General features: G+C 46.6%; 1 protein-coding gene across 1 annotated transcript in view; it reads left to right on the plus strand.

The window, feature by feature from the left end:
- Positions 1-17,990, plus strand: part of SRRM4 (serine/arginine repetitive matrix 4) — a 188,571-nt gene that overhangs the window by 158,721 nt on the left and 11,860 nt on the right. The window contains exons 9-11 of the mRNA XM_075835462.1: positions 5,923-6,239; positions 7,506-7,730; positions 8,172-8,282. Of these exons, the coding sequence (XP_075691577.1) occupies positions 5,923-6,239; positions 7,506-7,730; positions 8,172-8,282 (653 nt within the window). The remainder of the gene's footprint in view (positions 1-5,922; positions 6,240-7,505; positions 7,731-8,171; positions 8,283-17,990) is intronic.

Below are 17,990 nucleotides of genomic sequence, written 5' to 3' on the forward strand. Positions count from 1 at the left end.
AATGGCAAGAAGGTCTGGCTGTCCTCCAGGAATATTCGACTGAGGGTGCCGTCGTACAAATTTGCTCCCAGGTTCCTCGGACCCTTCGAGATCCTGCAGCAGGTCAACCCTGTCGCCTACAAACTTCGGCTGCCTCCTACCCTCAGGATCCCCAACTCCTTCCATATCTCTCTCCTGAAACTGGTGGTTCTGAACCGCTTTACCAAGACTCCTAGCCCTGCGGTTGCCTCCAGCGGCCCTTCAGACACCTTCGAAGTTAAGGAGATCTTGGACACCCTGAGAGTGAGAGGAAAGACTTTTTATTTGGTGGATCGGAGGGGGTTTGGTCCTGAAGAGAGGTCCTGGGAGCCAGAGGAGAACTTCAATGCGCCTACCCTTCTGAAGAAGTTTCTCTCTCGCTCTGGCCCCAAGAAGAGGGAAACTGTCATGTCCGTGGCTGCGGGCCGTCAAGTTCACTCTCCAACTGATGGCCGCAGTCATGGGTCTGCGAGCGCTGGCCCCAGTCTCCTCCTCAGGAGACGCCAGCGTTCACTTCTACTCACCTCGGCCGGGTCCCGTAGGGTGCACGCGCACGCTCGTGGCCACTCTTAAAGGGGCAGCGCGCGCACCGGACTTTAATGTTTAAATCAGCTCATGAGTGCTCAGGACTATAAGAGGGGCCCAGCCCCTTGCTTCGATGACTGACTGTTGTTTGTCGTTTCCTAGTTTGTCTATGCAAATGGTCTCCCAGTGTTTTGCAGTTCCCAGTGTTTCCTGTATCCTGTATCCTGTATCCTGTTCTATCCTTGTCAAGTGCCGTGCTCTGCTGTAGTCGTGCTGTATTCTACGCCTGTCCTGCTACTCCATGCCTGACGTCTACCCGCTGCCTTGTCCCAGCCGAGCCTGCCTCGCTACTGTACGAACTGCCACAGGTACCCTATACGAACTATAGACTTTGACCTGCGCCCTGTTGGCCAGCTGCCATACCGCCAAGGTTAGTACGGCCCAGTGGGTCCACGAACCCTACGTGACAGCAACTTTATTCCACAACTTTAAACTTTGCGACCAGAGCAAAAGAACTTTGTGCCAAATTTCAAACTTGGGACTATCTGGATCAAATTGTGAATAATAGCCATTGGCACACTCTTTTTTTTTCCTGGCTGAGGTGCAGATGTAGAAGAGACGTAAAAAATTGGAGCCCTGCAAAGTATGATAGTTTATTAAATTTTTATTGTTATTAGTGTCAGTATTTGAGAGAACTATGCTAATTCTGAGTTTCTAAATTCTAAGGGAAAATTTACATCAGTTTAGATCAGTTTTCCAGTTTTAAAAAGTCGCAAATTATGGCTATAAAATCGTCATTTTCGGCAGCATATCTCCCCGTGTAAACAGTGGATGTGGTGCGGACAATGATGCAAACTGATGAGAACCGCACGATCATCTGAAATTATCGTTTGTCCCCATACAGTATAGCATCGGCCCATGTAATATTATCGCCGATCGGCGCTCATTATTCCCGAACGGCGCTCATTATCGCCAATCGGCGCTCATTTTGGGCAGAGATCTTCCCACGATAAAGGACCTTTTACACGGGTCAATGATCAGGTGAACGATCGTTCATACAAACGTTTGTTTACGATCATTGCCCTGTGTAAACAGAGCAGCGATCAGTTGATAAATGAGTAAACGCTCGTACGTCGGCAGATTGAATCGTTTATGCAGCATAATAATGGACGCTAGTCGACTGCATATCTCCTTGTGTAAATAGGGGATGTGCCACCAACAAGATGCTAATGTTTAGGGATTAACAATGGTAGTAATGATCGTTTGGCCCCATAATCCCGATCATTGCTACGTTTGAATGGAGCGAACATGCGCCTATTGACAAACTGTATTGTCGATTGACGCTCGCTAAAGGCTGTTAAACACAGTCAAATATCTGCCGGTATAAAACCACCTTAAGACTGGCATTTGAAATGCTAGACTTAGTAAATCTGCCCCTAAGAGTACTAGTATATCAACTTATGACCCTGGTGAGGCTCTTATTCTTATTTCACTATCTAGGGAGGAAATTGCAGACCCATTCATTTCTATAGGCCACGGACACCCTTCTGTATATTTATGGGTGTGTGTCTGGGCCGTAGAAATGATCCACAAAATTTAGAACATGTCGTATTTGTCATAATCTCGGGGTATGTGGACCCACCTGGCCGCTCCTCCGCAGTGTAGTGGCAGTTGGTCAAATCACAGTCTATACAAAGTCAATGAAAGTCCTTAGGCTTTGGCACGGATGGAGCTTGACGTGGCAGGTGGCACCAGACGTGGCAGATGATACCAGGCATGGCAGATGACACCAGACGTGGTGTATGACGGCAGACGTGGCAAATGCCACTACATGACTCCAACACTAGATAAGGCTCAGGAACAAACACAGCACGGGATACAGGATACAGGTAGCAGGGCACGGGAACACTGGGAGCAGGATACAACTGAGGGACTGTTTGCAGTACTAACATGGGTAGAGAACAACAATGCTCAGGCAAGGAGTAGAAGGGCGGAGCCCTTTTTATAGGACAGGGTGATCTGGAGATTGGTCAGGGCGGATTAATATGTGCATGCTGGCCCTTTAAGGCCGGGACGCCTAGGAGGGAGACGCTAGCAGGATGCCAGAGGTTTGAGGTCGCGGCCGTCGTGAGGTAAGGAATGTGGCCGTGACACTATTCTTATCTGCAACTGCGGCACGAACGCACACAGAATTTTATGGGCGCTTCCGCAATTGTGGACAGCTACAAATGTGCATCTGTATTTGCGGATCCGTATTTGTGGACAGTAAAAATCTTTTCGCCCATTGTGCATGAGGCCTTAAACATACAAGGGCCATTTTCATAGATAGCCAAATGACCTGTCTATATGACCTGTTTGTGAGGAAATAGGAGTATCCATAGGAATCCCTGCAAGTTTGAGAACAGTAGATGATGGCCCTGGCTGGATTTGAACCTAAGACCATTAAGCATAAATACTGCGACAGTTCAGACTATTGTCTGAATTGTAAAATCATTGTTATACATACACAGGTATCATTTTACATATACGGTAATGAATAATATACAATATTGTTTAGCTTGCTGTATATTTTGGCATATGTTTTGTTGACATATATTGTATGTTGGCATACATTTTCCTTACATTTACTTCTTGAAGTCATCTGTATACAGAGCCTGTTAAGCTGTTGATATATTTAGTACATAAGGGATATGTTAGCTCTTATAAATAATATATACGTACCTGCAAGGTATTGTAAAAAATTCTTATTTATACTTATCAATTAATATAATTTGTTTTATTCATGCAATAATATATACAGTATGTAGTGAGTTAAATAGATTTGAGCTATTTTCACTATTCTGATGTCACTATTGATATGAAACTTGCTACTGGTGAAAAGCTCCACCATAAAAACATAGTTAGTTTCCCGCAGCCCCGAATAGGGGCATTCTCTATAACTAACACTGATATCTATTCACATGCTGATATCATTGATGACATTCACAGACTACATTACGTGTTGCGGGCTGACTTGAGACTGGAAGGGCTAATGAATAAGACGGAGTGGCCAAATAAATAGTAAGGGTTACCATGGTGGTTTCAACTACTATCCATGACTGTACATGTAAATACTGTGACGAAAGTGACTACATGCATAATAAATGCATAATAAGGCATAGTCAATTTGGCACATTTAGACAGATACCTGTCCACCCATATAATTGTATTAGGGGAATTACAGGTTACAGGGTTGTGCCATGGTGAAAGCAATAGATTCCAATTTAAGATACAACAAGAATTTAGGCTGGGAAGATTGGGTCCACTAATGGCACAGAATAGTAAGGCAATGTTTTAGTGATACACTGTTAATTGCTGAGTCAAACAAATATATAATATAGCGCAAAGTTCATATGTTAAAGGCTATTATGTGTGTAGAGGAAAAAAGGCGGCACTCACTCAGTAAGTCGTCTTGAAAAATTCCTTTATTGCGATCCCTGTGAGTATCACAGCGGGAGAATGTAGGACTGCTCAGAAGGTGATGACCATCGTCTGGCCTACTCACAGGGATCGCAATAAAGGATTTTTTTCAAGACGACTTGCTAGGTGACTGCTGCCTTTTTCCTCTACACACACACACACACACACCAAATTTGAAATAGCTATTTTTGAACAGAGTTCTACTCGTTTTGTTGCATCTGTAAGCATCTTTCCCCATTGCCTAGTTTTGGCGCTGAAGCCGTGAGGGGAGTAGTGCCAGCTAACTGTTTCTCGTTGCCTACAATTTTACATTAAAATCTATGTAAACCTTTGATGTAATTTTTGGTATTATTTAATGTGTATTTTGGCATATTAAACATATTTCTAATCCATTTTTCTAAAAAAAATGTTGCTTTGTTTTACAGATGCAGCTTCTATGTATCCACTTTACCTAGAATCTGCATATCACCGCTTTAAGTACTAGACTGACGGCTCGGCAGAGAGTGGATTCTGTGTGATTCTGACCCCTTATCAAATCCAAATACCGATCTATTCTAAGTTGATCAACTTAGATTTGATAGGTATTAGGGTTAGATTGTCAGATGTAAACAGGAGACCGTGTCAGCCGAGCCAGCAGTCCAGCACACTGGCAGATTCAGTTTACAGCGACGATATGCAGCTTCTATGTAACGTTGATACATAGAAGCTGCAAATTTTTTAGCAACATTTTTAATAAAACTATATTAGAAATATGTTTAATATGCCAAAAACACACCTTAAATTAAAAAAATTACATTAAGGGTATGTTCACACGGCCAAATTTCAGACGTAAACGAGGCGTATTATGCCTCGTTTTACGTCTGAAAATAGGGCTACAATACGTCGGCAAACATCTGCCCATTCATTTGAATGGGTTTGCCGACGTACTGTGCAGACGACCTGTTATTTACGCATCGTCGTTTGACAGCTGTCAAACGACGACGCGTAAAAATACAGCCTCGGCAAAAGAAGTGCAGGACACTTCTTTGGAAGTTTTTGGAGCTGTTTTCTCATAGACTCCAATGAAAACAGCTCCAAAAACGGACGTAAAAAACGCCGCGAAAACGGCGTGAAAACGCTGCGAAAAATGCGAGTTGGTAAAAAAACGTCTGAAAAGCAGGGTCTGTTTTCCCTTGAAAACAGCTCTGGATTTTCAGACGTTTTTGTTGACTACGTGTGAACATACCCTAAAGGATTACATAGCCTTTAAGCTTTTTCTTTTTACCTATCCTTTTATTGACAGTCAGTAATTTCACAGAAAGTACAGTACTGTAGCATTCAAGTACCGTTATTGCTTTATGTCTGGATAAAAAAGTAAAAAAAGATGATGGGACCTAAGCACTTGGCCCCAGATGTCTGACTGTTAGGCCTCCAGTCTACTAAAAGGTGCTGCTTTGTCTCTTTCAATCCTCTAATTAAATTTGTAGAACACATTGTGCACAATTGTACTTGATAACAGCTACATTATATGTAGGAATTCTCCGCTGAAGCCTTTGTCGCATTTGCTGCGTCAATGTTTAATCAGAAAGAAAGCTCATTACATTCTAGCAGTACCTTTTTTCTTTCTCACTCTAAATCTCATTCTTTTTCTATGGGTGCATGCCAAAATCGTGCATGGTGTCAGTATCATTGCAGCTCTCACTGTCTGCAGGCACCTCTGTGGACTTTTTGTAGAGATATTTTTTGTTTTCTCCTGTTTCTGTTTCATTTTACCACTGCCCGCTCCTTTGTTTTTGTTCTCTTTTCTTTTCAGTTAATAAAATATACAGTATTTGGAGAATTTTAAAGAATTTTTTTCTGGAAAGTGACTGTGGCACTCAGTGACAAGTTGCTTTACAAGTGTTGGGTTCCACCTATGTCAACACTTTTTTGTGTTTTCAGATTTCCCAATCAGTCCCTGGCCTTTTGGTCACAACAGAGAATCATGGAGGCTGTCAGAAGGATGTCTCAAACGAGTATGACTCGGGAAATGATATGTGCACCCCTCCCTCGATGCAGACAAGTTCTTCTGTGTTGAAGATTAGCCAGGACAAAGAGAGTCCTATTCATCAGGGATTCGGACATGTCCCATCATCTGTGAAGACTCCAAATGGTCACAGTGATAACATCTCTGATTCAGGGAACTCATCTGCCAGTTGTTTTTCCTTTAGTAAGGATTCATCGCTTCATTTGGGAGATTCACGGACACAGGCAAAAAGGTGAAGACATAAAAAAATGTTGAGAGCTACATCAATTTAGTAGTTAGTGATAAAGTGGCTCAAAAAGGAAGAAGAGAGCTACGCTTCATATTGTAATACGTTTAAAAATGAAGAGGTTAGAAGATATATAACAGTTGGTTAGTATGCTCACCTTTTTGTGTTGTGCTTGGCGCACAACATAAAATGATCCGTGTAAGGGATCGTAGCTGCTGCCGTCCTTCCCTCTAAGCGTTTGGTAGTGCAAATACCCAGTCCATATGTGCAGGGGCGGACACAGACAGCTGTAGAGCTTGCTCTCCAGTATCTTATCATAGATCACCAGCCTATGTCGCTCTAACAATCCATCAGTAGTTGTTAGCCATAAAATGTTTGACCTCCGGCATTTAGGTGCAAGCTAATAGACAGAAGAAGGCTGCTTAATGGTGACAGTGGGCCTATTGGGCCCCTGTGCAGCAGCACAGGTTGCACCAATTGCATGTCCGCTTCTGCGTATGTGGTATTTGTAGAGAATAAATAGTGGGATTTTCGGAGGCGCTGCTACTAATGAACTTACCTTGAAGCAGGAGGTATAATTAAAAGGTTTTTTTTCCTTTTAGAAAACAGAGGTTAAAAAGCATAACATAATAAAGAATGAATCTGACCGGTTTCAGGACTGAACCGCAGTGAAAACAGATGGTGCGGGGCTTACATTTTTTAAATGCCCACAATTCAATTTCTGGTGTTATTCAATATACAGAATGTGACAAATACAAGCACAGTACATAAAGCTTTGCAGAAACGCGGTATTTACATCACTTTTTTTATGGCAGGTATTATATTCATAGGTGTGAGAATGTAAACAACAATAGCTGTATAATAGAAGGAATACACCATTTTCATATTAACATGGCCGCCGGAGGAGACAATACGGAAGCTTGGAAAGGGTAATATTTTCACTGCGTTTTTAAGACCAGATCTTAGTTTTCCCTGAAAAAAGTCTAGTTCAGTCCCGAAACCGGTCAGATTCATTATTTATTATTCTTAAAACATCTCATGCTTTTGACCCATGGACACCGTGCAGTATTCACAAACGGGCCGTCCGTAAATGCAAAAAATAGGACATGTCCTATTTTTGTGGATCATTTCTATGGCCCAGACACACCCCCATAAATATACAGGAAGGAATCCGTGGCCGATAGAAATTAATGTGTCAGTATTTTATCCGCAATTATGGATTTGTAATTATATATATATATATTAGAAAAGTTGGGTCTATTTCTCCTTCAGAGATTTGTCCTCTTGTCTTGGCTGCCTTGAGGAACACAAAGGTGTATCTGATGTATCACCTGACAGGACATCTGTACACAGTCATCGATCTCGGAGCTCCTCAAACAGAAGCACCAGAAGGTCTTACTCCCGAAGCTCAAGTCATTCCATCAGCTCTTATTCCACTAACTATAGGTCATCTTCAGGAAGAAGATCTCGAAGCAGGTCCATCTCTTCAGGTGCAAGGTATGTTCACATAAATAAGTGCTGTTGTTCTGGTAGCTACAAATACAGTTAATGCAGTTGGATAACATGTTCGCACTAATTGTTAGAGAATATTTTTACTGCAATTTTCTTAGATATTTTAATGATAAAAAATAGAACTTCACATTAAGAGGGAGTCTGAATGTACCAGAGAGCTGCTTGATTTCAATCATTTCTGCTGGCTAATGCCCTGCAGGCTACAGATCATGTTTTGCAGTCTTATGGTAGCTTGTAGTCAGTTAAGGAGTCTCCGAGTATAGACTTTTGTAGGTGCTATCGGATGGAAATTTAGAATTTAAAATTTACTTGGATAGCTCCTGCTCTTTAAGATATGTTTACAATTAGAAGATTTTTAAGATAAGTTTTTCCTGTTCCTAACATATTTATTCAGCTCTGTCACATAATCATTATAAATTATTGTAGGTCATATTCAAGATCTCCAAGCTATACCTCCAAATCAGCCAGGAAGAGAACTGGAAGTAGAAATTCACGAACACGAAGGAGTCCTAGTTACTCCCGCTACAGTCCCAGCAGGTATTTTACTAAGATGAAATTACAATGAAATTCACAATCATACTTCATTCTTTCAAATTCAGAAGAATTATCTCTAAAAAAGTAACTTGTACACTTTTATTAGTATATTATGAACACCTACTTAAGGCTGGGTTCACATGTGTTTATATTGCTATTTTGTTGCATTTTAAAACTGTTGGGGAGAAAAACGCATCTAAAAAAAGCATACGTTTTTTAATTACAGATGTGTTTTACAAAGTGTTTCAGCTGTAATCTGGTTTTAAATGTACTAGTCATAAGCTTACAGCTGAAATACTTTGTAAAACACATGGGTAATTAAAAAAACATATGCATTTTTTTAGATGCGTTTTTCTCCCCAACAGTTCAAAAATGCATACAAAAAAAATGCATAAAAAATGCAACAATAGCGCAACGTGTGTACCCATGCTAATACTCTGTTGGGCTGATAACAATACATTGTAATGTCTGGCATTGTACTGTATTGTGAGAGGCTGAGATCTGACCAGATTATCTGTTATACTCTATGTATGTCTGTTTACCTGTACAAGTCTTAAGGTCCTTTTACACAGGCAAATGATCGAGCAAACGAGCGCTTGTACGAACAGTCGTTCCCGACCATTGGTCTGTGTAAATGGGGGGTGATCAGCCAATTAATGAGCACACTCGTTCGTTGGCTGGTTGTGTCTTTTAGGCTGCCAAAAAGGGTCGCTTGCTGGTAGCACATCCCCCCTTGTAAACATGAGATCTGCTGCCGATGAGATCCAAAATGATCATATTAACGATCGTTCGTCCCCATACTTGCGATCATTGATCCATTCAGTGAAGCAAACGAGCGCTGATCTACATGCTGTATTGTGGTTTGACACTCGTTTAATGGGCAGAATATCTGCCCGTGTAAAAGGACCTTAATAACCCTCCACACAGCTCTGCATCAAATAGTTGTTTACTGGCACAGACATTATATGCAGTCCCTGTTATTTGTGTTATGGTCCACCTACTGAAAACTTTAACAACTGGTGCTCTGAAAAAATGTACCAAGTGCAGCGTTTTTTCTTATGCTTCACCCACAATCATCCCATAGTCAACTGTAATGGCAGGAAGGAGGTGAAGGGAAAGTGAGCCCTACTCTACCCACCGCCCTGTCCCTGCCTACTTGCAACGACCCGCCCTAGGCGACGAGGTACAACTGGGCGGCGGTCCCTACGCTGGCTAAGTGCACAGGAAGACAAACAGGGAACACGCAAGGGAAGGGGCAGTAGCCACGGAACGCCACGAGGAAACGGGGCGGCGAACGAACAGTCAGGACCAGGACGAAGTGAGTACACCCGAGCAGGCACGGAGACAGAAGCAAGCCAGGGCAAGCAAGCAGGTCAAGCAGAACTGCAGCAAGGCAGAAGCACGGCAGAAGCAGGCTGGAGCAAGCAGCAGTGGGGCCAGGAATCCAAAAGAATTACAAGCACTGAGGGAGAGCACAGGGCAGGTAATAAAGGGCAGGGGGCGGAGCTAACTCAGAGAGACCAGGCCGCGATAGGCTCTCCCACTCCTGAGCCTGCCACCCTGGTTGGTGGGAGATGGTGTCAGTCGAGCAGGTCTGGCCTCAGGTGTGGATTGATTAATCCCAGGAGTATAGCTAGATGAAGTACCTGGCAGATCCCTAACAGTACTCCCCCTTTTATGAGGGGCCACCGGACCCTTACTAAGGGGACCCGGTTTAGTGGGGAAGAGGAGGTGGAACCTCCTGATCAATACCCCAGCGTGAACATCACGGGCAGGTACCCAAGTCCTCTCCTCCGGCCCGTATCCTCTCCAATGGACCAGGTACTGGAGGGAGCCCTGGACCATCCTACTGTCCATAATCTTGGCCACCTCGAATTCCACCCCCTCAGGGGTGAGAACGGGAACAGGAGGTATCCTCGAGGGGGACCAGGACGGGGAGCAGCGTTTAAGGAGGGAGGCATGGAAGACGTCATGTATGCGAAAGGATGGGGGGAGCTCCAGACGGAAGGATACAGGGTTGAGGACTTCAATGATCTTATAAGGTCCAATAAATCGGGGAGCAAACTTCCTGGACGGGACCTTAAGGCGCAAGTTCCTGGACGACAACCAGACCAAATCCCCGACGACAAACCGGGGGTTAGCAGAACGTCTACTATCCGCCTGAATCTTTTGTGCGCTCTGGGACGCCTCTAGGTTCTTCTGAACCTGGGCCCAGACAGTGCACAGTTCCCGATGAACCTCCTCTACCTCAGGATTATTGGAACAACCAGGGGAGACGGAGGAGAACCTTGGGTTAAACCCGAAATTACAGAAAAACGGGGAGACCCCTGACGAGTTACTGACCCGGTTATTCAGGGAAAATTCAGCAAGGGGAAGGAATGAGACCCAATCGAATTGACAGTCAGAGATGAAACACCTTAAATATTGTTCCAGGGATTGGTTGGTCCTTTCCGTTTGGCCATTAGTTTCGGGATGGAAGGCGGAGGAGAAGGACAGATCAATCTCCAACTTTTTACAAAAAGCTCTCCAAAATAAGGAAACAAATTGTACCCCTCTGTCAGAAACGATATTGACTGGGGCCCCATGGAGACGCAGGATGTGTTTCACAAACAAAGAAGCTAACGTCTTGGCGTTAGGTAGCTTCTTAAGGGGCACAAAGTGGCACATCTTGCTGAAGCGGTCGACTACCACCCACACCACCGACTTGCCCTGAGATGGAGGCAAATCGGTGATAAAATCCATGGAGATATGGGTCCAAGGTCTCTGGGGAATGGGCAAGGAACGTAGTAGGCCCGCAGGTCGGGACCTAGGGGTTTTGGACCTAGCGCAAACCTCACAAGCGGCGACGTAAGCCCTAACATCTTTAGGCAACCCAGGCCACCAATAGTTTCTGGTAATGAGGTGTTTGGTGCCCAAGATGCCAGGATGACCAGATAGAGCGGAGTCATGGTTTTCCCTGAGTACCCTCAGCCGGTATTGCAGGGGAACAAACAGTTTGTCCCCAGGGACGTTCCCGGGAGCTGCACCCTGATCAGCCGCGATATCAGAAGCTAAATCAGAATCCGTGGCAGAGACGATTATACCAGGGGGTAAAATACAAGCGGGATCCTTCTCGGAAGGAGGATTGGCCATGAAACTACGTGACAGAGCGTCAGCCTTAATATTCTTGGACCCAGCCCTATAGGTAACCAAGAAATTAAATCTGGTAAAGAATAGTGCCCACCGAGCTTGTCTAGGATTAAGCCTCCGGGCCGATTCTAGGAAAACCAGATTCTTGTGATCCGTAAGGACCGTTACCTGGTGTCTGGCCCCCTCCAGGAAGTGCCGCCACTCCTCAAAAGCCCATTTAATGGCTAGAAGTTCGCGGTTACCAATATCATAGTTACTCTCCGTGGGCGAAAACTTCCTAGAGAAGTAAGCACAGGGGCGGAGATGGGTGAGGGAGCTGGTACCCTGGGACAAGACGGCCCCCACTCCCACCTCGGAAGCGTCAACCTCCACAATAAATGGCTCCTCTTGGTTGGGCTGAATCAGCACGGGGGCCGAGATAAAGAACTTCTTGAGAGTCTCAAAGGCCTGGACGGCCTCAGGGGGCCAATGGAGGACATCGGCACCCTTGCGGGTAAGGTCCGTAAGAGGCTTAGCGACGACCGAGAAGTTGGCAATAAATCTCCTGTAATAGTTGGCGAACCCTAAAAAACACTGTAACGCCTTAAGGGAGGCAGGTTGGACCCATTCCGCCACAGCTTGAACCTTGGCAGGGTCCATGCGGAATTCATGAGGAGTGAGGATTTGCCCTAAAAATGGTATCTCCTGTACCCCAAAGACACATTTTTCAGTCTTAGCAAACAGATTATTCTCCCGAAGGACCTGGAGCACCTTCCTGACATGCTCCACGTGGGAGGACCAGTCCTTGGAAAACACCAGTATGTCATCAAGGTACACAACAAGAAAATTACCCAGGTACTCTCTCAGGATTTCATTAATAAAATTCTGGAAGACAGCAGGGGCATTACACAACCCAAAGGGCATTACCAGGTATTCGAAATGACCCTCGGGTGTGTTGAACGCAGTTTTCCACTCATCCCCCTCTTTGATGCGGATAAGGTTATATGCCCCCCGTAGATCGAACTTAGAAAACCATTGGGCTCCCTGAACCTGATTAAAAAGATCCGGAATCAAAGGAAGTGGGTACTGGTTCCTTACGGTGACCTTATTCAGGTTACGATAATCAATGCACGGCCTAAGACCACCATCCTTCTTCCCCACGAAGAAGAAGCCAGCACCTACAGGAGAAGTCGAGGGGCGAATGAAACCCTTGGCCAGGCATTCTTGGATATACACCCTCATCGCTTCACGTTCAGGACATGAAAGATTAAATATCCTACCCTTAGGAAGCTTGGCACCAGGCACCAAATCGATAGCGCAATCGTAATCTCTATGGGGGGGCAACACCTCGGAGGCCTCCTTAGAAAACACATCGGCGAAGTCCTGAACAAACTCAGGAAGCGTGTTTACCTCCTCCCGGGGAGAAATAGAGTTAACAGAAAGACATGACATAAGACATTCATTACCCCATTTGGTGAGATCCCCAGTATTCCAATCAAATGTGGGATTATGCAACTGCAACCAGGGAAGACCTAATACCAGATCAGACGATAATCCCTGCATCACCAGTACAGAGCACTGCTCCAAATGCATGGAGCCAACCAGGAGTTCAAAAACAGGAGTATGCTGAGTAAAATAACCATTAGCAAGGGGGGTTGAGTCGATTCCTACTACAGGGATGGGATAAGGTAAATCAATACAAGGCATCTTTAGAGACATAGCAAAATCCACAGACATGATATTAGCAGATGAGCCAGAATCCACGAAAGCACTGCCCGTGGCAGACCGGCCAGCAAACGAGACCTGAAAGGGAAGCAAAATTTTATTGCGTTTCACATTAACGGGAAATACCTGTGCGCCCAAGTGACCTCCCCGATGATCACTTAGGCGCGGAAGTTTTCCGGCTTCTTATTCTTGCGCCTGGGACAGGTGTTCAGTAGATGCTTGTCGTCCCCACAGTAGAAGCAGAGACCATTCATTCTGCGAAACTCCCTACGTTGTCGAGGGGACATGGAGGCCCCGAGTTGCATAGGTACCTCCGAGTCCTCCGTGGAGGGGCGAGGAGACGGGACCTCGGGGGGAATCGCAGAAAAGTCAGAGGGGAGCACACTGAAGCGTTCTAGCTGACGTTCCCTGAGACGTCGGTCAAGTCGTACTGCTAGGGCCATAACCTGGTCAAGGGAGTCAGGCGAGGGGTAGCTAACCAGCAGATCCTTCAGGGCGTCAGATAATCCTAACCTAAACTGGCACCTTAGGGCCGGATCGTTCCACTGAGAAGCTACGCACCACTTCCTAAAATCAGAACAGTATTCCTCAACCGGTCTCCTACCCTGACGTAAGGTCACCAGCTGACTCTCGGCTAAAGCAGTCCTGTCAGTCTCGTCGTAAATGAGTCCGAGGGCAGAGAAAAAACGATCAACAGAGGAAAGTTCAGGGGCGTCAGGAGCCAAGGAGAAGGCCCACTCTTGGGGCCCTTCCTGGAGTCGGGATATGATGATACCCACCCGCTGGTTCTCGGAACCTGAGGAGTGGGGCTTTAGGCGGAAATACAGTCTGCAACTCTCCCGGAAGGAGAGAAACGTCTTACGGTCCCCTGAAAACCGGTCAGGTAACTTGAGGTCGGGTTCTAGAGGTGAGGTGAGGGGTACTACTAAAGCAGCGTCACCCTGATTGACCCTTTGGGCCAGGGCCTGGACCTGTAGGGAGAGGCCCTGCATCTGCTGGGTCAGGGTCTCAAGGGGGTCCATGATAGCGTCAGCGTAGGAGAAATGGTAGACTAGGTAAGGGCTTGTAATTATGTAATGGCAGGAAGGAGGTGAAGGGAAAGTGAGCCCTACTCTACCCACCGCCCTGTCCCTGCCTACTTGCAACGACCCGCCCTAGGCGACGAGGTACAACTGGGCGGCGGTCCCTACGCTGGCTAAGTGCACAGGAAGACAAACAGGGAACACGCAAGGGAAGGGGCAGTAGCCACGGAACGCCACGAGGAAACGGGGCGGCGAACGAACAGTCAGGACCAGGACGAAGTGAGTACACCCGAGCAGGCACGGAGACAGAAGCAAGCCAGAGCAAGCAAGCAGGTCAAGCAGAACTGCAGCAAGGCAGAAGCACGGCAGAAGCAGGCTGGAGCAAGCAGCAGTGGGGCCAGGAATCCAAAAGAATTACAAGCACTGAGGGAGAGCACAGGGCAGGTAATAAAGGGCAGGGGGCGGAGCTAACTCAGAGAGACCAGGCCGCGATAGGCTCTCCCACTCCTGAGCCTGCCACCCTGGTTGGTGGGAGATGGTGTCAGTCGAGCAGGTCTGGCCTCAGGTGTGGATTGATTAATCCCAGGAGTATAGCTAGATGAAGTACCTGGCAGATCCCTAACATCAACATTTGTGAGATCACATTGTTCACCTATTATGTCTTGTACTAAACATTGAATGCAGAATGCTTCACATTTACTTTACATTCTCCTAATGTTCACGATGTGCAATATCTTGGTAATAACGACTTTGTGTAAAGGATCTGCCAGGCACAGCTTCGGCGTTAACGCCCATAGATAATCAGTCTGCACCTGCTTCTATGTCTGTGAGACTGACTCCATCTTCCACCACTCAGGGTGGCAGGCTTAGGAGTGGGAGAACATATCACAGCCTGGCCAGATGGAGCTAGCTCCCGCCCTCTGTCTATTTATACCTGCCTTTCCGGTTCCCCCTTTGCTTGTGATTCTTTTCGTTTGGTTTCCTGGCCCTGCTCAACTTCTTGTACTATTGTCCTTGCTTCATATTGACCCCGGCTTGCTGACTACTCTCCTGCTCTGCGTTTGGTACCTCGTACACTCCTGGTTTGACTCGGCTTGTATACTTCTCTTGTTGCTCACGGTGTTGCCGTGGGCAACTGCCCCTTTCTCCCCCTAGCTCTGTGTACCCTTGTCTGTTTGTCTGTCGTGCACTTATTGAGCGTAGGGACCGTCGCCCAGTTGTACCCCGTCGCCTAGGGCGGGTCGTTGCAAGTAGGCAGGGACTGAGTGGCGGGTAGATTAGGGCTCACTTGTCTGTCTCCCCACCCCCCGTCATTACATAATCACAAGCCCATACCTAGTCTACCCTGGTCCCTGACACCACTATGGACCCCCTTGAGACCCTGGCTCAGCAAATGCAGGGTCTCTCCCTACAGGTCCAGGCCCTGGCTCAGAGGGTCAACCAGCCTGATGCTACCTTGGTAGTCCCCCTCACCTCACCTCTTGAACCCCACCTCAAGTTGCCCGACCGATTCTCAGGGGACCGGAAGACTTTTCTCTCCTTTCGGGAGAGTTGTAGGCTCTATTTTCGTTTAAAGCCCCACTCCTCAGGTTCTGAGAGCCAGCGGGTGGGTATAATTATGTCCCGGCTCCAGGAAGGGCCCCAAGAATGGGCCTTCTCCTTGGCTCCTGACGCCCCTGAACTTTCCTCCGTTGATCTTTTCTTTTCTGCTCTCGGACTCATCTATGACGAGACTGACAAGACTGCTTTTGCCGAGGGTCAGCTGGTGACCTTACGTCAGGGTAAGAGACCTGTTGAGGAGTATTGCTCTGACTTTAGGAAGTGGTGCGTAGCTTCTCGGTGGAATGACCCTGCCTTAAGGTGCCAGTTTAGGTTGGGTCTGTCGAACGCTCTGAAAGACCTGCTAGTTAGCTATCCCTCTTCTGACTCCCTAGATCAGGTTATGGCTTTAGCGGTACGACTTGACCGACGTCTCAGGGAATGACAACATGAACGTTTATGTGTTTTCTCCTCTGACTCCCCCATGATGCCTCCCAAGGTTCCGTTGCTTCATTCCTCCCCGGAAGACTCGGAGGTACCTATGCAACTCGGGGCCTCCGTGTCCCCCCAACAACGTAGAGATTTCCGCAGGAAGAATGGTCTCTGCTTCTACTGTGGGGATGACAAGCATCAAGTGAACAAGTGTCCTAAGCGTAAGAATGCAGCCGGAGAACTTCCGCGCCTAAGTGATCATCGGGGAGGTCACTTGGGTGCACAAGTATTTCCCGTAAATATGAAACGTAATAAAATCTTGCTTCCCTTTCAGGTCTCTTTTGGTGGTAGGTCTGCTACCGGCAGTGCCTTCGTGGATTCAGGGTCTTCTGCTAATATCATGTCTGTGGAATTTGCTATGTCTCTAGCTATGCCTTTGATTGATTTGCCTAAACCTGTCCCGGTAGTGGGTATCGACTCCACTCCTCTTGCTAATAGTTATTTTACACAGCATACCCCTGTTTTTGAACTCCTTGTTGGCTCCATGCATTTGGAGCAGTGCTCTGTACTGTTAATGCAGGGATTATCGTCCGATTTGGTTTTAGGCCTTCCCTGGTTGCAGTGGCATAATCCCACGTTTGACTGGAATTCTGGGAACTTACCAAGTGGGGTAATGAATGCTTGACGTCATGTTTTTCTGTTAATTCTATTTCTCCCCCTGAGGTGGTGAACACACTACCTGAGTTTGTTCAGGACTTCGCCGATGTTTTCTCTAAGGAGGCCTCCGAAGTGTTACCTCCTCATAGAGAATATGATTGCGCAATCAATTTGGTACCAGGAGCTAAGCTCCCTAAGGGTAGGATATTTAATCTCTCTTGTCCCGAACGTGAAGCCATGAGAGAGTATATCCAGTAATGCCTGGCCAAGGGTTACATTCGCCCCTCTACTTCTCCGGTAGGTGCTGGCTTCTTCTTCGTAGGGAAGATGGATTGTGGTCTTAGGCCATGCATTGACTACCGAAGCTTGAATAAGGTCACTGTAAGGAACCAGTATCCCCTTCCTCTGATTCCTGATCTCTTCAATCAGTTTCAGGGGGCCCAATGGTTCTCTAAGTTTGATCTACGGGGGGCGTATAACCTTATCCGCATCAAAGAGGGGGATGAGTGGAAGACTGCGTTTAACACGCCCGAAGGTCATTTCGAATACCTCGTCATGCCCTTTGGGTTGTGTAATGCTCCCGCGGTCTTCCAGAATTTCATAAATTAGATTTTAAGAGACTACCTTGGGTTATTTCTTGTAGTGTACCTTGATGACATACTTGTGTTTTCCAAGGACTGGTCCTCCCACATTCAGCATATCAGGAAGGTGCTCCAGGTCCTTCGAGAAAACAAACTGTTTGCAAAGACCGAAAAATGTGTGTTTGGGGTGCAGGAGATACCATTTTTGGGCCAAATCCTCACTCCTCATGAATTCCGCATGGACCCCGCCAAGGTCCAGGCTGTGGCGGAATGGGTCCAACCTGCCTCCCTGAAGGGGTTACAGTGCTTCCTGGGGTTCGCTAATTATTACAGGAGGTTTATTGCTAACTTCTCGGTCATCGCTAAGCCTCTTACGGATCTCACTCGCAAAGGTGCTGATCTCCTCCACTGGCCTCCTGAGGCTGTCCAGGCTTTTGAGGTCCTTAAGAAGTGCTTTATCTCGGCCCCGGTGCTGGTTCAGCCCAACCAAATGGAGCCATTTATCGTGGAGGTTGACGCGTCCGAGGTGGGAGTGGGGGCTGTCTTGTCCCAGGGTACCAGGTCCCTCACCCATCTCCGTCCCTGTGCCTACTTCTCCAGGAAGTTTTCACCCACTGAGAGTAACTATGATATTGGCAACAGCGAAC

This window comes from Rhinoderma darwinii, chromosome 1 (genome assembly GCF_050947455.1).
Source record: "Rhinoderma darwinii isolate aRhiDar2 chromosome 1, aRhiDar2.hap1, whole genome shotgun sequence".
NCBI lineage: Eukaryota > Metazoa > Chordata > Amphibia > Anura > Rhinodermatidae > Rhinoderma > Rhinoderma darwinii.